General features: G+C 47.4%; 1 protein-coding gene across 7 annotated transcripts in view; it reads left to right on the plus strand.

Annotated features, from left to right (window-relative positions):
- The window catches only part of DAPK2 (death associated protein kinase 2), a 157,147-nt gene that overhangs the window by 82,561 nt on the left and 59,849 nt on the right, over positions 1-14,737 (plus strand). For 5 of the 7 annotated variants that reach the window (XM_029575121.1, XM_029575122.1, XM_029575123.1 and 2 more), the window contains exon 3: positions 14,378-14,599. In XM_029575121.1, the coding sequence (XP_029430981.1) occupies positions 14,378-14,599 (222 nt within the window). The other 2 variants (XM_029575120.1, XM_029575124.1) reach the window with 2 other exon arrangements.

The raw sequence follows: 14,737 nt of genomic DNA on the forward strand, positions 1-14,737 counted from the left end.
AAATCGGCACATCCATGTGTGTGCGCCAGGAACCGTGCGCACATGGACGCGCACACCTTATAAAATCTACTCTGCAGGCCTATGAAAATTTGATTAGCTCAGATTTGTTAGTTAAATTCTAACCATTAGATGAAACCATTATGGTTTGGTTTTGGGTTTTTTTTAACAGCTGACTACAGTTGTGTATCCTCAATTTAAAAATTCTTTCATTCTCCTGCTCCAAGACTGGTTTCCCTGAAAGCCTTGAGAGTCTGTGCGATTCTGCTGTGTCAGGGACAGATGGCTGACATAGTAAACATAGCTCCCTTACCAGAACTTCTATCTTTAGTGGCGTACGCATCTAATCAGGAACTAGATCGCTGGAGGAAGTAGGATGCAATCTTCCTGATGCAGAGTGAGAAAACAGACTGTTCTTTCTGCTCGGTTTCCCTTATAAGGTAGCTATGGGTTTGACCTCCTCTAGCCGGTGAACTTTAAACGTGTCTCTGCATCATTGAGGTTGGAGCTTTGACTGGCTTTCGCATGCCGGTACCACATTTTTCTCCTGTAAGCTGCTGCTGTTTGTCAGCTAAAGAGAAAATTCACACTCTCCTGAGAGATATGGAGGCATGCGGTGCTTGCTTTCCACTGCTATATATATTTCATTTGGATGTGCTTTAATGCTAATGAGGCATTTTAACCTAACACTCTTTCGGCAGGTGGAGCTGCAAATGATGTGGATGTCAAAGAAACTTTTAATGAAACAGGGATTTTTAGAATGCGTTTCTGGATCTGGCGCTTCTTCCTGTTCTCTCAGCTTGACTATGTCCTTCATAGGTTCAGATTATGGGAAGCACTTTCTGAACGCCAGAGAGAAGGGAGAAAATGTTTCAGGCATTGCTACCCCAAGAATTCTGAGTAAACCCTTTTTTTTTTTGTTAACTCCTTAGAGGTTGTAACATTATGTACTAGCGCATAAGTGCAATACACCTGCGGCTGGACATTTCATATTTGGTCAGCTGTCTTGACATGCTAGGGGGGTGCAGCCCCCAAATTTTCATTTTCGTTCATTTTTTTGTTCGCTTGGTTTGTTAAATCTTTTTCGGTTCGTTTGGTTTGTTAAATCTTTTTCAATTCATTTTTTTGCTAAACTGAAAAATACATTAAACAAACCCTCCTCCAAAACAAAAAAAATCAAATAGCTAAAAAAAAAAAAAAAAAAGAGGGCCTCCAGCAACCCTGGCTGGCCTACATAGGCCAAAAAATTGCCCCAAGTTGGGCCTTGCACCTAGGCCTAACTCCGAGCTGGAGCCTGGCCCAAATTGGGCCAGGTTCTTGACAAGTGCATGGACCAGGGAGCTCCCACCCTGGCCCCCTTATACCTGCTTCCTGATTCCAGCATTGGGGGCAAAGGCAATGCCCAGTCGCTCCCACCTGCGTCCTGGCATGTGAAAAATGGTGGCACCCACCTGGCGATGGTGCCTAATTGATGTCACCGGTGCCTTCCTCTGATGTGACTGGTGCCATTTTGTTGTACAGCTGTACAACATAATGGTCCTGACCACACCAAAGGAAGTTGCCAAAGTGATGTCACTACGGCCCCCATACCCCAGGTGGATGTCGTCATTTTTCATGAGCTGGGACTGGGTATCCCTCTTGCCCCCAACATTGGAGCCAGAAAGTGGGTAAAAGGTGGCCAGGATTGGAGCTCCCTGTCCCTTGCATTTGTCAGGGGCCCGGCTCTGGCCTTCTCCAGGCAAGTCCCAGGGCTAGACCTCAGTGCTGAGTCTGGCCTGGACCTAGGCTTTGGTGTTGGGGCTAGGCCCAGGCCTTGATTTATCAATAGGCACCCATTATGCCTATGCCTAGGGCAGCAAACATTTAGGGGCAGCAGGCTAGCTAAAATTTGCTGCCTTTCAGCTCTGCTGAATCTCTGAGCAGAGAACAGACCTCTGCTACCCTGTAACAGACTCTTATAGGAGGTGAGGAGGTGAAAGCATCAAAATTATCTAGGGGAGGCAGAACCCTAAAGCTGTCCCTGGTTAGGCCTGGGCTTGGTGCTGGGGTTAGGCTAGGACACAAAGGCTGGCCCAGGCCTAGACTGAGGCACTGGGCTGTCAGAGGCCCTATTTTTATTTTATATTTTTTTTTTTGCAACAAATATCTGAAACTTTTCAGGTATTTTTATATTTTGTGATTGGGGTAAGGTCAAGGAATTGGACCTCAGCCACGTGGCCTGGGTCTGATCCTCGGACCTTAACTCAGTCACATGGCTGGGGCGACGACAGGCTGACGCCATTTTGAACAATAGCACTGACCGGGCAGGGTACGAGGGTGTACCCAGCCCCAATGTGGGATACATTGCAAGGTTCAAGGGGCTACAGGCAGGGGTTAAGGGGATGGGGAGCTGCACCCTAATTTTTATTTTCTGGCCTCTGGGAGGGGAGGGGTGGGTATGGACAGGTGGTACCAGGACAGGATCGTTTCACTTGGGTGGGATGGGACTGGGGGGAGCGAGACAGGATCGTTGTCACTAAGAGGGTGTGCGGGGGCTGGGACCCTAAACCAATTTTTTATACATGGAAGTAGGGGGGGGGGGGCAGGGGTTGTCGCCACGCAGGGTTTTTTTCCTATTTTTTTTTTCATTGAAAATGTTATTAGGTTCTCAAATCAAAAACATAGCAGAAAATTTGTGAAAATCGACGGATTTTCTTTTAATTGACATCGCGGCCGCACAGGAGCACTTCAGAATAAAAATCGGGAAGTCTCGCTATTAGATGCCCACGATATCTGCGCGATCGGCCCACTCGACGGAGGAGCTACAGCTCAGACCTCCGATCACCACTGTGATGTCATTTCCTCCCTTTTTTAAAATTTCTTTTAAACTTTTTGGGTCTGTCAGGGTCACCTCACCTGGCAGCGCTGGATTGAGACGGGGGGGGGGGGGGGGGGGGGGGGGGGGGGGGGGGTCAGCACTCTGACACCAGCTCAAACTCCCCGTTTTCTGTGACTTTTATTTTTCAAGGAAGCGGCCCTTTAAGGCGGGGCCTTTGATGTTGGAGCTGCCATTGCATTAAAGGGCCACTCGCCAAGTTCTTTTGTGCTGTAGCGTTTGGCTGCGACACAAAAGAACGCGCCATACAGCCGTGAAGCTTTTCTGAGGGAGGGGGCTTAACTGTTACTGTGACAGCCCCCCGCGATAGTGGGACCCCCTCCCCACAAAAAAAAACATCATGGCTTAGTGCATGCCAGGGGGCAGTTTGCAATGACATTGTGAATATGCTTGTTGCCACATGGCACAAAAAGATAGTTTGCGCCTGTTGGAGAAACATGACTGATGCGGGGGGTGGGGAATTCTAGTGAATGGGGAAACTGGAAAGGGGTAAATGTTCCCTGCCTATCCCTGAAATGCTGGTTTGGGTGAAGCTTCAGGAAGCTTGGTTACAAGATAAGCCTTTTTTAAGCCCTATGGGAGTCACATATCTCTCTTGATCTGTGGTGCAGGATCCCTGGAAAACTAGACAAAGGTATATGAGATCTCACCATTTCATGTACCGCTATTTTTAGGCTCATGCTGGCTGATTTAACCATGCTTTTTGAATCATGGCCTCTCCATCTCCAACTACTGTAGGGCATAACGGCACTTGCCGCAGTCGGAATGTGACAGAGATTGTCTTCCGGGACCAGTATAAAAATCGACTTTAGAAAGGAGTAAACCCCACCACGGTATGACACACTTTAGCAGTTGTGCCCGTGCCGGAGCATTATTGTGAGATCACTGCCTGAATTGTCCTGAGCTGAAGGTGAGAGCTTCTAGCTAATGCCATTCTGAGCAGAAATGCCAAGTCCCAAAGCAAAGAACGTCAAGCAGCATTGTCTGAATTATCAAGGAGGCTCTTCACCCAGTAAAAATGTGTTATGGGTTTGACAGTTGCTTGGTTTTGATTGTAAATATTACTATCCTTATCATAAGGCATGGGGGTAATTGCACGGAGTGGCAGTTCCTGCCCTTGAGAGAAACATGGGGCTATCCTGCACAGTGCGGCAGTTACTACCGTAAGAAGCTTGCTGGGCAGACTGGATGGACCATCTGGTCCTTTTCTGCTGTCATTATGTTACTGTGTAGCTGCCAAAGGCACTCTCGCTATGAAATTTAAAAAAAAACAATCCTTAGTTTGACTCTGTAGGCTTCCTCAGTTGCTGGTTAATGGCCGCCGAACCTGGCCAGCACTACCATGCAGTTTGCAATAATAACAGTGCAGAGAAGTTTTGATTCAATGCTCACAGCTGATCATGAGCAGGCAGTTATAAGGGTCCTGCTGACCCCTTGTCCTGCATGTGTCTGCCCTGTTCCAGTGGTGATAAAGGGAGTCCGCCTGTAAGTGGCCGCTTTTCACTGGATTCTCCCGCATTACTTTTGTAGTTACCCAAATACAGCATTGCACAAAGGTCTGACAGTGCAGGTCTTGCAAAACTGAAATGTGCCTTTTGTTTTCTTTATGTATGAAATTATTTCCCTTAGATTATATTGAACGATTAGAGATTTTGGTCACAGCGTGTCAAAAGTGGACATTTTAACCCACACATTACTCATTGATTAGTTCTGTGGGGTGCTTGCATGCAACAGAGAATAGCAAAATAATCAAAAATCTTTAAAGAATGTTTCCTTATTTTGTTTTTAAGGATTTTTGCTTCCAGGGGGGATATTCCCATCTGCTTGGGGAAGTTATCACTCCCTCCTTCCCCTTCATGCCACCTCCAGCACAAATTAACATAGCTGAAAATGATTTGACTGTGCAAATGGATTACAATAATACAAATGGGGGAAATACGACCGAACTTAGCCTGCAAAAATTAATATTGTTCCTCTGTTTAATAATACTGTGGCTAGAAACCAGGAACTTAAGCTACTGCTTTGACCTAGAAAGAAGGAAATGGAATAAAATGATCTCAACCACAATGTAAATGTCATTCAGAAGTTAGCCCAGTTTCTTTGAGAGAAGACATGAGTTCCATTATGTTGGCCTATAGCTGCTTGTAGCGCATAGGAGCCTCTGTAAAGCCTGCAGTTTATTTTCAGGATGAGCGTCATATACTAAGGAGCAGAAAGCAGGCGACATCCCTTATTCCATCCTTCCTTAGTAAGTTTGTTATGGGTGAGTTGCACCTGCTGGAGTTCCTGAGATTTGAAGCTGGCCTTCCAGGACGTGGAGAAATTCCTGCGACACTCATCATAAATCCAGGGGGCTGGATTATTGAACCCTGAGCCTCAGGGTATACCTTGAATTTAGGAAGACATGACATCAAATGTATTCCTTCTAATTCCCAGAAGCTGGATGATACCTTGTAGTGATCCATAGGAAGACCCAAAAATTCTTTCTGATGCCAAAGAGCAAATCCCAGCTCCAGCTCTTGCTACGAATAAATCCTAAGGGCTCCAGCTTATCATTAACCAGCTTCACTTGAAAAATGTTTTTTGAAACAATGAGAGCGTCATCTCTGTGTACAATGGCACAAGAGACTCTGTACAAGCCAATCTGCCAGTGGTGCATGACATCATCAAAACTACCTAAATTGTTTACTGAAATGTCATCTAAATGTTGTAGAGGCTGTGGAAATGAAGGTCACTATTACTCATCTGTAGTGGTCCTGTACAAGAATACAGGAGACCAGTAAGAACAAGTAAGAAAAAAACAAAACGTGAATATGCCCCTTCACACGTTGGTTCTGCTAACAGCGCGGCCAACAGACGAAGTGCGTCCTCTGAAAAGCAAGCTAACCCGCACATCTTTTAATGGGAGCCACAAACCTGGGAGAAATGACAGGCACCTTTGCTCGAAAACCTCTGAGCAGCATTAGCCATGGAAAGGCTGATTCACGATAACCCAGATAAGAGGAAAACATTATCACATAATATGGCCAGCACATCTCAGCTTTGTTGAGTAGGAGGATGCATCAGCATGTAAACCACCAACTTCACAAGATTTCTGCCCCCGTGTGAAAAAAAAAAAAAAAGTATTAGCCTTCAAGACAGAAAACAGAATGACTCTAATGAGCTACAAAATTAGCTGTGCAGGACTAATGCTAGACACACAACACCTGAACTGGATGATATTTACTGAGCCACAAAGAGCCATTGTTCATGGCTGTCTTTTACCATTTTGTTCCCAAGTTCTCAGAGCTCGCTCCTCCAGGTGGGAGGCGTCCGTGTTTGTGTAAAGTCACAAGTCAGAATTCAATCCAGCTAGCTGTAATGCACTTCCCTGCGTGAGGCACAGAGTCTGCATTTTTTTGTAATCATTTACACAACAATGAAAAAGAAAATTATGAGAGAGAGAAAATGTTCACAGAGTGTTTATGATCGTCTCAGTAAATAGAGGGGAACTGTCAGGGGATGAGCAAATCAGTGTTTGAATATCTCCAAAGGCTAAATCCTTTGAAATGAGCACTTTCTGTTGAAAACGTAAAAGTGGTAAGGACCTGGTGTGTCATGTCACAAACAGGCCCAGATTTAGGCACAGGTAATGTACGCTGCCTCCTGTGCCAAATGTTCATAGGTGCCGAAGTGCCACTGCTGCTGTGCTGCTGCCTGGGTCTGCCTCTGCTGTGGTGCTGCTTCTCCTGCGAAGCAGCAGCAGCCGCAGCTCCCTGAAAAAAATTCAGCATGGGGCCTGGGAGCCCCCACACACCGACGGGCCCTGCAGTGGCCCCGCCCCTTGCACAGGTTTCCGTGATAACAGGAAGAGGAGGCAGGGCCTTTTGGTGAGTGAAGGCCCCGCACTAAATTTTTTTCTCTTTTACACCTCCTGAGATTATCTTTAATCGCTCCCAAGATAACAAACCTTTGTCCTTTGATAACCTGAATGCACCTTACTTTGAATCCTCATGCAAAGAATGCTGGACATGTCCCATCTAACCTGCAAAGTCGTGAACTTGATAGCGCTAGCAGTGCTCAGAAGCACAGAGTGCTCCTTACGTTACTTTTGGCCATGACACACTACCGGTAACTTATGTAGGCTGCTGAAGCAGCATTGAGTGTGAGACCCAGCTACCTTGACTTTGCGTGGCCTGTTCTGAATTTTACTGGAAACATCCCATCTTACAGGATCTTTCTATACTCATTGAGGCCTCTCTTCTTTTACCCTGTTAATGCTGAGATGATTCCAGTTGTGTACTGACATGCACTGGGGTTGCTAACTGGCTCCAGATTTTCAGGTCAGGCTGATCCAGTCTTGTTTTTGCCCCATGGCCTACTGGGAGTTGAATATAGTCTTGCTTTTCTTAGGAAAATCAGTATGGACACCAGAACTATAAGTTCATGTAGGCAGAAGGGTAAAACCAGGATTGGAGCATGTTGGCCTGAAAAAATGCGCCATTGGCAATCCTAACGTGTTCCCAGCTAACGAGCTGTTTCTTGGACTGAGCTTTTCTGCTCTCTTGTAAAGCAGCAGGATTCTAGCCCCCCAAAACTTCTCAGCCCATGGCCAGATTGGCCCGGAGCATGGTTTACTTTTTATTTCTTTTGGTTCAGCCCATGTGTGGCAATGGTGACAGCAGCCACTGCGCAACAAATTACTGCAGTGCTGGCAGGGTTCCCAACTCCCGCCAGCAGAAGATGAGGACTGGCGCAACAAAGGCTGAGGGGAGAAACAGAGAAGGCAATCATGGGTTTGGGTGACCACAGTACTATCAAGAGCCCACTCCAGCACGGAAAAAAGAGGCTAAAAAGAGAGAGCCAGTGGGAACACTCCCAATCTGCTCCTACTGCCGTGGCTGACTGGGGAGGGAGGGGGGATTCTGGAGAGCACAGACAGCTGTTTCTGCAGCTGCTGCTGCAAACCCAGAAATGAGACCACGTTGTGGCATTACTGAAAGTGGCTGCTGCAGAGGAGGCCGGACGGGAACAGAGGCAGCGGGCAGTGGTGGGGAGCATCTCGGCTCCTTCCTGCTGCTGGCGGCCAAGTAAAGGGGAACCTTATAATCTGGCAGCAGAGGAAAGTGGTGAAGCACCCACACTGGCCCAGGCAGAAATAAACGCCCATGGCCGAGAGAGGGTTTAAAGGGGGCATTTGTTCAGCACGAGTGGCGATTACAAGGAGGACCCACGCAGCAAAGGTTGCAGTGCCAGTAGTGTTCCTAACCCCTGCTGTCAGAAGAGGAAGATGCAGGAGGTTGGGGACATGAGTGAGAGGGAGGAGGATGGGAGTAAAGGGGGGATGAGAGGGAAAGGGAAGGAAAATAAAGAGCGGGAGGAAGGTATGAGCGGGAGGGAGTGTGCCACACACCCACCCTCCATCCTGTCATTCCCAGAAGGATGCTGGGAAAGGGAGAAGGCAGGGGTACCAGAGGAGTACCAGAGGTATCTGCCCTACCTCTGGGAACGCTGCCTTCCCCTCTCTCCCCCCCCCCCCCCCCCCCCCCCGCATTTCAGATCTCGAAAGGAGACCTCCCTCCCTCCCAACCACTCAGAAAAACTCCCAAAGGGGACCCTCTCCCCCTGCCCCAGACCTCAGATTTGAAATGCCCCACGTCGCTCTTCACTTGAAATATGTGGGGACCACCAGGTGTTGACATAGCATCTGTTGGGTTAGATTTTTTTGGGGGGGAGGCACATTTGGGGGTTCCCCCCCCCTTTTTCGACAGCCTTTCTGCTACTTTTATTGAATTCCTTCTTGGAAGGCGAAGTATCAAGGCACATTCAGCTTTATTTACAGAGGCGTCGTAGCTGTGAGAGCTGCTGGTCAGGAGGAGCCCTTTGAGATCATAAACATTTTGGATGAGATTTTATGTTTTGGGAAAAGTGTAAAACGCCCGCAAGTCCGTTTGTTGGCGCAGTTTTGAAGTTAGAGCATCTTTAGTGCGAAGGATTGAATGTACCTGCGGAAGTTGTGCAAAGAGCAGTGTGGAAACTTCTCCTCCCAAGTTCCACGTTGAAGAATCAGGGAAACGCCCCACAGTGCTTTCTGCAAGGGGTTTCACACTCATGATTTTTTTGTAGAACCTTTTCCATTACAGAGGCCACAGGGCGTGAACCCATCCTTCAGCAAAAGACGCGCTGTTTTAAAACTGTGTGAGCAGACTGATTTATGCACCTTGTGCCTTTGAGAGACCAGTTAACGACCCTTGGAAAAACAACAAGAGATCATTCTGACTACTGTCTGGGTTACTTAACAAGTGGTGTGTGTTGTGCTTTTGTCTGGTTGCACAAATCTGTGTGTTCCATTATTTATTGGATAAAGTAGTGTGGGCACCTTGCTGGTCCACTCGAATAATCTTTATTGATCTTTCTCTCTGCCCATTATTTATTGAAACCACTGCTGCCTTTCTTACTGGAAGAGGATGTTGGGCGATGTATCCAGTAATCTGTGATACGGGATTTCCAGAGTCAACAGCAGTCTCCTGCGAGAGCCAGACAGATCATTTGCAGGCAGTTCAGAAATGAAGCATGGACCAGCTTGTATCTCCTCCTCTTCTATATAGGACTTAACCAGTTCATTGCTAAATGTAGACAGTGCTTTAAAGAAGCTGCACGCCTTCCCCGTAAACATTGGTTCTTGGGGCCAGAATAAGAAGTATAAATGTGGTTTGTGTTCAGGCTGTAATAAAATGGGACCGAATGTTTAAGAAAGGTTACTGTTGCGGCTTGATGCTGCTGGAAAGGATAGTGGACCCTTGGGCCGACCTACCGAGGGTGACAGGGTAGGCCGGGAGGCGGAGACACAGCCTGGTAAGGCTTCACCCGGAGCCGGGGACCCCCCGGGAGGAGCCCGTAGGGACCCGGGCCCTTGGGACTTAGGCGCTGTTAAGGAATGTCCAGAAAGGCTGAGGCGGAGAGAAGGCCGGAGGCCTATCAGCAGCAGAGGAAGAGTGGGTCGAAGGACTGAACCAGCAGGGGCGCCGGAGCCAAGGCAGGCAGAGTGAGATAAGAGTTTGTGATACCCGGGTAGGGTTGGGAGCCGGCTGCGCTGAGCAGAAGGTCGGGTGAAGGCAGGGCAGGCCGGAGGCTGCAGCGGAGTCGGAAGCAAACCAGAATCTGAGGCAGGCAGCGGGCTGTAGCAGAGTCGGAAGCAGACCGGGGTCGGAGGCAGGCAGCAGGCTGTAGCGGAGTCAGAAGCAAACCGGAGTCAGAGGCAGGCAGCGGGCTGAAGCGGAGTCAGAAGCAAACTGGAGTCAGAGGCAGGCGGCGGGCTGTAGTGGAGTCAGAAGCAAACCGGAGTCAGAGGCAGGCAGGCTGGAGATCAACAGGAACGCAACTGGAAGCAACTCAAGAAGTTGGGAACCTCGTTGCAAGGCGTTTAGGGAACGTCTGAATGCCGGTTATAGCGGGAGCCGGGCGTGACGTCAGCCGCGAGGGCGGGGCCGGGCTTCCGGGAGCTGGGCGCACAAGAAGGACGTCCTCGCGCAAGACCGGAGAGGAGCAGGCCTGCAATGGCGACCGCCACGTGGGAAGAGAGAGACCACCGGGACCCGGACCGGGCGGAATCAGGCGACTACTGGAGCGGAGGTAGGCGGGCCTGAGCCCTATCAGGAGAGGGGCGGGACCGCAACAGTTACAGTACTGGAATGCAATGAGATGACATTACTGAAGGGGGTGTTACGGTGCTGGGATGCAACGAGATGACATTAAAGAGGTGGTGGGGAGGTCAGGGGATGCTGAGCCAACAGCATCTTATTCTGGAAACGGATCCATTTTAGATGAGTGTTTCCGAACTTCAGCAAGCCCAAGGCATACCCACATTAACAAAAATGTGTAGCACACCAGCCTCCACAGGACATGGAGAGGGCTGATATGGCCAAAAGAAGAGCTACAGAAACAATGAAAGCCCCACCAGTCTCTCTTCCAAATTTTAAACAAAAGGGAGAGAGGGGGCAGAGACACACATGAAATCAAAATGGACCAGCTCTCTCTACATTCAAGAGCAGGAGAAGGGAGAAGTCAGCTTGATGCGGGCAGCTAGTTAAGTTAATCACCTTGGCTGCCACATTTGGCTGACTGAGCTCCTTGTCTCCTGCTGCTGCCAACACTCAGTGGGCAGTGAATGCTGGGGGGGGAGGGGGGGAGTGAATTTTAAGAGTGGCTCATGTTAAAAGACCCATACACATGAATATCTGGGCCAAGGGTGAGCAACTCGTATTTTAAAATGGCCAATAATATGCACGAGCAACCCAATGCATGGAATAAGGGGCGGAGTTAGGGTGTGTCAGGTGCATTCCAGGGCGGGGCCAACATTTACATGTGTAAATCCGCATTTTAAATCCAGTGGCCACAGTGCAGGGCGGTCTGTTACCCGCACTTATTTACTTCTGCTCTTGATGAGGTGTACGTCTGCATGAATCTATTTTAGGCCTAAAACAACTGGATTAAGGGTCTGGGTAAATTGGGGGAATGCGGGCTGAAGGAACCAGAGGGGTTCTGAAGGAACTAAAAAATGAAATTTCAGATCTATTAGTTAAACTTTGAAACCTATCATTAAAATCATCCATTGTGCCTGAAGACTGGAGGGTGGCCAATGTAACCCCAATATTTAGAAAGGGCTCCAGGGGCGATCCGGGTAACTATAGACCAGTGAGCCTGCCTTCAGTGCCAGGAAAAATAGTGGAAACTATTCTAAACATCAAAATCACAGAACATATATAAAGACATGATTTAGTGGAACACAGTCAGCATGGGTTTACCCAAGGCAAGTCTTGCCTCACAAATCTTCATTTTTTTGAAGGGGTTAATAAACATGTGGATAAAGTTGAACCGGTAGATGTAGTGTATTTGGATTTTCAGAAGGCGTTTGACAAAGTCCTTCATGAGAGGCTTCTAATAAAAGTAAAAAGTCATGGGATAGGTGGCGATTTCCTTTCATGGATTGCAAACTGGCTAAAAGACAGGAAACAGAGAGTAGGATTAAATGGTCAATTTTCTCAGTGGAAGGGAGTGGACAGTGGAGTGCCTCAGGGATCTGTACTTGGACCCGTGCTTTTCAATATATATATATATATATATATATATATATATATATATATATATAAATGATCTGGAAAGGAATACGACGAGTGAGGTTATCAAATTTGCCGATGATATAAAATTATTCAGAGTAGTTAAATCTCAAGTGGATTGTGATACATTACAGGAGGACCTTGCAAGACTGGAAGACTGGGTATCCAAATGGCAGATGAAATTTAATGTGGACAAGTGCAAGGTGATGCATGTAGGGAAAAATAACCCTTGCTGTAGTTACACGATGTTAGGTTCTATATTAGGAGCTACCACCCAGGAAAAAGATCTAGGCATCATAGTGGATAATACTTTAAAATCGTTGGCTCAGTGTGCTGCAGCATTCAAAAAAGCAAACAATGTTAGGAATTATTAGGAAGGGAGTGGTGAATAAAACAGAAAATGTCATAATGCCTCTGTATCGCTCCATGGTGAGACCGCACCTTGAATACTGTGTACAATTCTGGTTGCCTCATCTCAAAAAAGATATAATTACGATGGAGAAGGGACAGAGAAGGGCGACCAAAATGATAAAGGGGTGAGCGCACATGTTAACTCTGGTTTGCGCGCATGTTTTCCAGTCAGCACGCTTTTTAAACTCCTGATGTATTAGCATATCGTTAGCTTACTGCCTGGGAAGTAAAAAAAAAAAAACAAAAAAACCAGTTAACCTGTGCATTGAAAAAGAGCTGTGTGTGCTGAATTTCAGCGCGCAGTTTTCAGCTGCACTTTATTGTTTGGGATGAGCCTCACAGACAGGGTGCTGGTACACGGAGCGTTCTCCCGGGGGAGCTTTGGTGGGGGCAGGGGGAAGAAAAGAAGCATGGGGCAAGCAGAGAGAATCCCTAGGCGCGAGGACATATGAGGGTCAAGATGGAGATCAAGGGGGATCAGCGAAATTACAGCAGCTCGGGGAAAATGGGCATCCTTAGATAAGCCTTGAAGATTTTGTCTGTCGTCATATTTTGTGTTTCTTTGTTTGTGTGCACCTAAAGAATTCTCGGAGGAAATATGGATTAGGTCAGATTTACTAAACATTGTACCTCATCGACGCTACAAGGGACCAGTTCCTTAGTGAATCAGGGCTTTTCACATTATAAGGAAGGTTCATCTTAAAATTAAAATAATATTTTACGCTCCTTTTTCTGCCTTGTTCTTTTTTATTTAATAAATCATGACTGTATTATCCATGGGAATACTACAATTTAAGTGGTTTGGTTTTTTTTAATGTATGAAATGTTAAATGAGTTTATTAGCATTAATCCAAGATTGAAGCCTTTCTTTCCTTGATGGAAAACTAGACAGGTTAATACTTCAGTGCTTAATAAGTGTTGTTTGGCACCACTTGCCTACAATTATAAAATAAAGCTGTTGATACATTAACATTTTTTGTGGGGCTGGCTCAGTAGCAGTGCTGCGGTTCAATACCGAGGTCAAGTCTTCTGTTGCCCGGGTTGGCCACTGCTAGGGATGCTGCAGAGGCAGCACTCACAAGTCCTGGGGGGTGGGGTGTAACGGGGAATGCAATGGGAATACTTAGTGGCCCAATTCAGGATCCATGGCTATCGGGTTCTGGAAGGAACCCTGGCACGTGGCCCTTCGGCCTAGGACCATCACTGTGTTGACCGGGTGAGGTGAGTTGGGAGGGTTTATAAGATAGGGGGCGAGAAACCCTCTGGGAGGGGTATATAAGATAGGGGGCTACGAATGAAGGCTCATGGTGCTGGATCTCAATCCTCTACCAGCCCCCTCCCCTCAAAAAAAAAAAATACTGTTCTGTGTATCTTGCAAATATGAGAAATGTGATGGAGTCTGTTTTCAAGGACTTTTTACCATAGGTAAAGGATGAGAATTGGGTCTGTTGTATATTTCTATAACCAGGTAAAACCTTTACCGCAATATAATCTCTTACTGACTGTGCGGTGCAAAAATGCATCAGAAATTCTTGAATCTACTGCCTGGGCTTAAGGTACATGTGTGCCAGGATGTGCAGGGAGCTGTGGGCTGAGCCCTACCCCCACCCACCGGCCAAAAAATTGCCTCTGCACAGGCTATAAAAACAGAGAAAAAAAAAAACCTTGGGCAGTTTCAAATGAAGCCTGGAGCCCAGTGGAGACCTGTTCCAGTTGAGCTGGAAGCACCCAGAGGAGCAGGAGGAAACTGCCAGGCCAAAACAATTCTGAGTATTAATTCACTGCTAAAACTTCAGTTTAACCAAGTGCTGCGGCGCGGGAAGTTTTATATTGAATATATCGTGTGCAGTACTGTGCATACCCTAGGAGCATGACGTCCAGTGCGTATAATTATTCTTACTGTCCATACACCACGACTGGACAATAATGCCACAGGCACCCAAATTAATTACAGACTGCTTATTTTGTCGTCTTTTTTTTTTTTTTTTTTTTTTTGTAGTGGTCAGTTCGCCATAGTGAAGAAATCCCGTGAGACCGGCACGGGGGTGGACTATGCGGCCAAGTTCATCAAGAAACGGCAGAGCCGGGCCAGCCGCCGGGGGGTAAGGCGGGAGGAGATCGAACGGGAGGTGAATATTCTGCAGCAGCTTCAGCACTCCAACATCATCACCTTGCACGACGTCTACGAGAACAGGACGGACGTGGTGCTGATTCTGGAGCTGTGAGTAGGAGAAGTTTCCCATCCTTTGTGCCAGCAGGAGGAGGAGGCGGAACAGGAAGGGCCAGAAAGGTGTCCCGGGCAGAAGGGTAGCTTCTGAAAGGAACTTGCTGACTGCCAAACTGTGGAAGTTATTAACAG

Source organism: Rhinatrema bivittatum, chromosome 13 (assembly GCF_901001135.1).
Source record: "Rhinatrema bivittatum chromosome 13, aRhiBiv1.1, whole genome shotgun sequence".
Classification (NCBI taxonomy): domain Eukaryota; kingdom Metazoa; phylum Chordata; class Amphibia; order Gymnophiona; family Rhinatrematidae; genus Rhinatrema; species Rhinatrema bivittatum.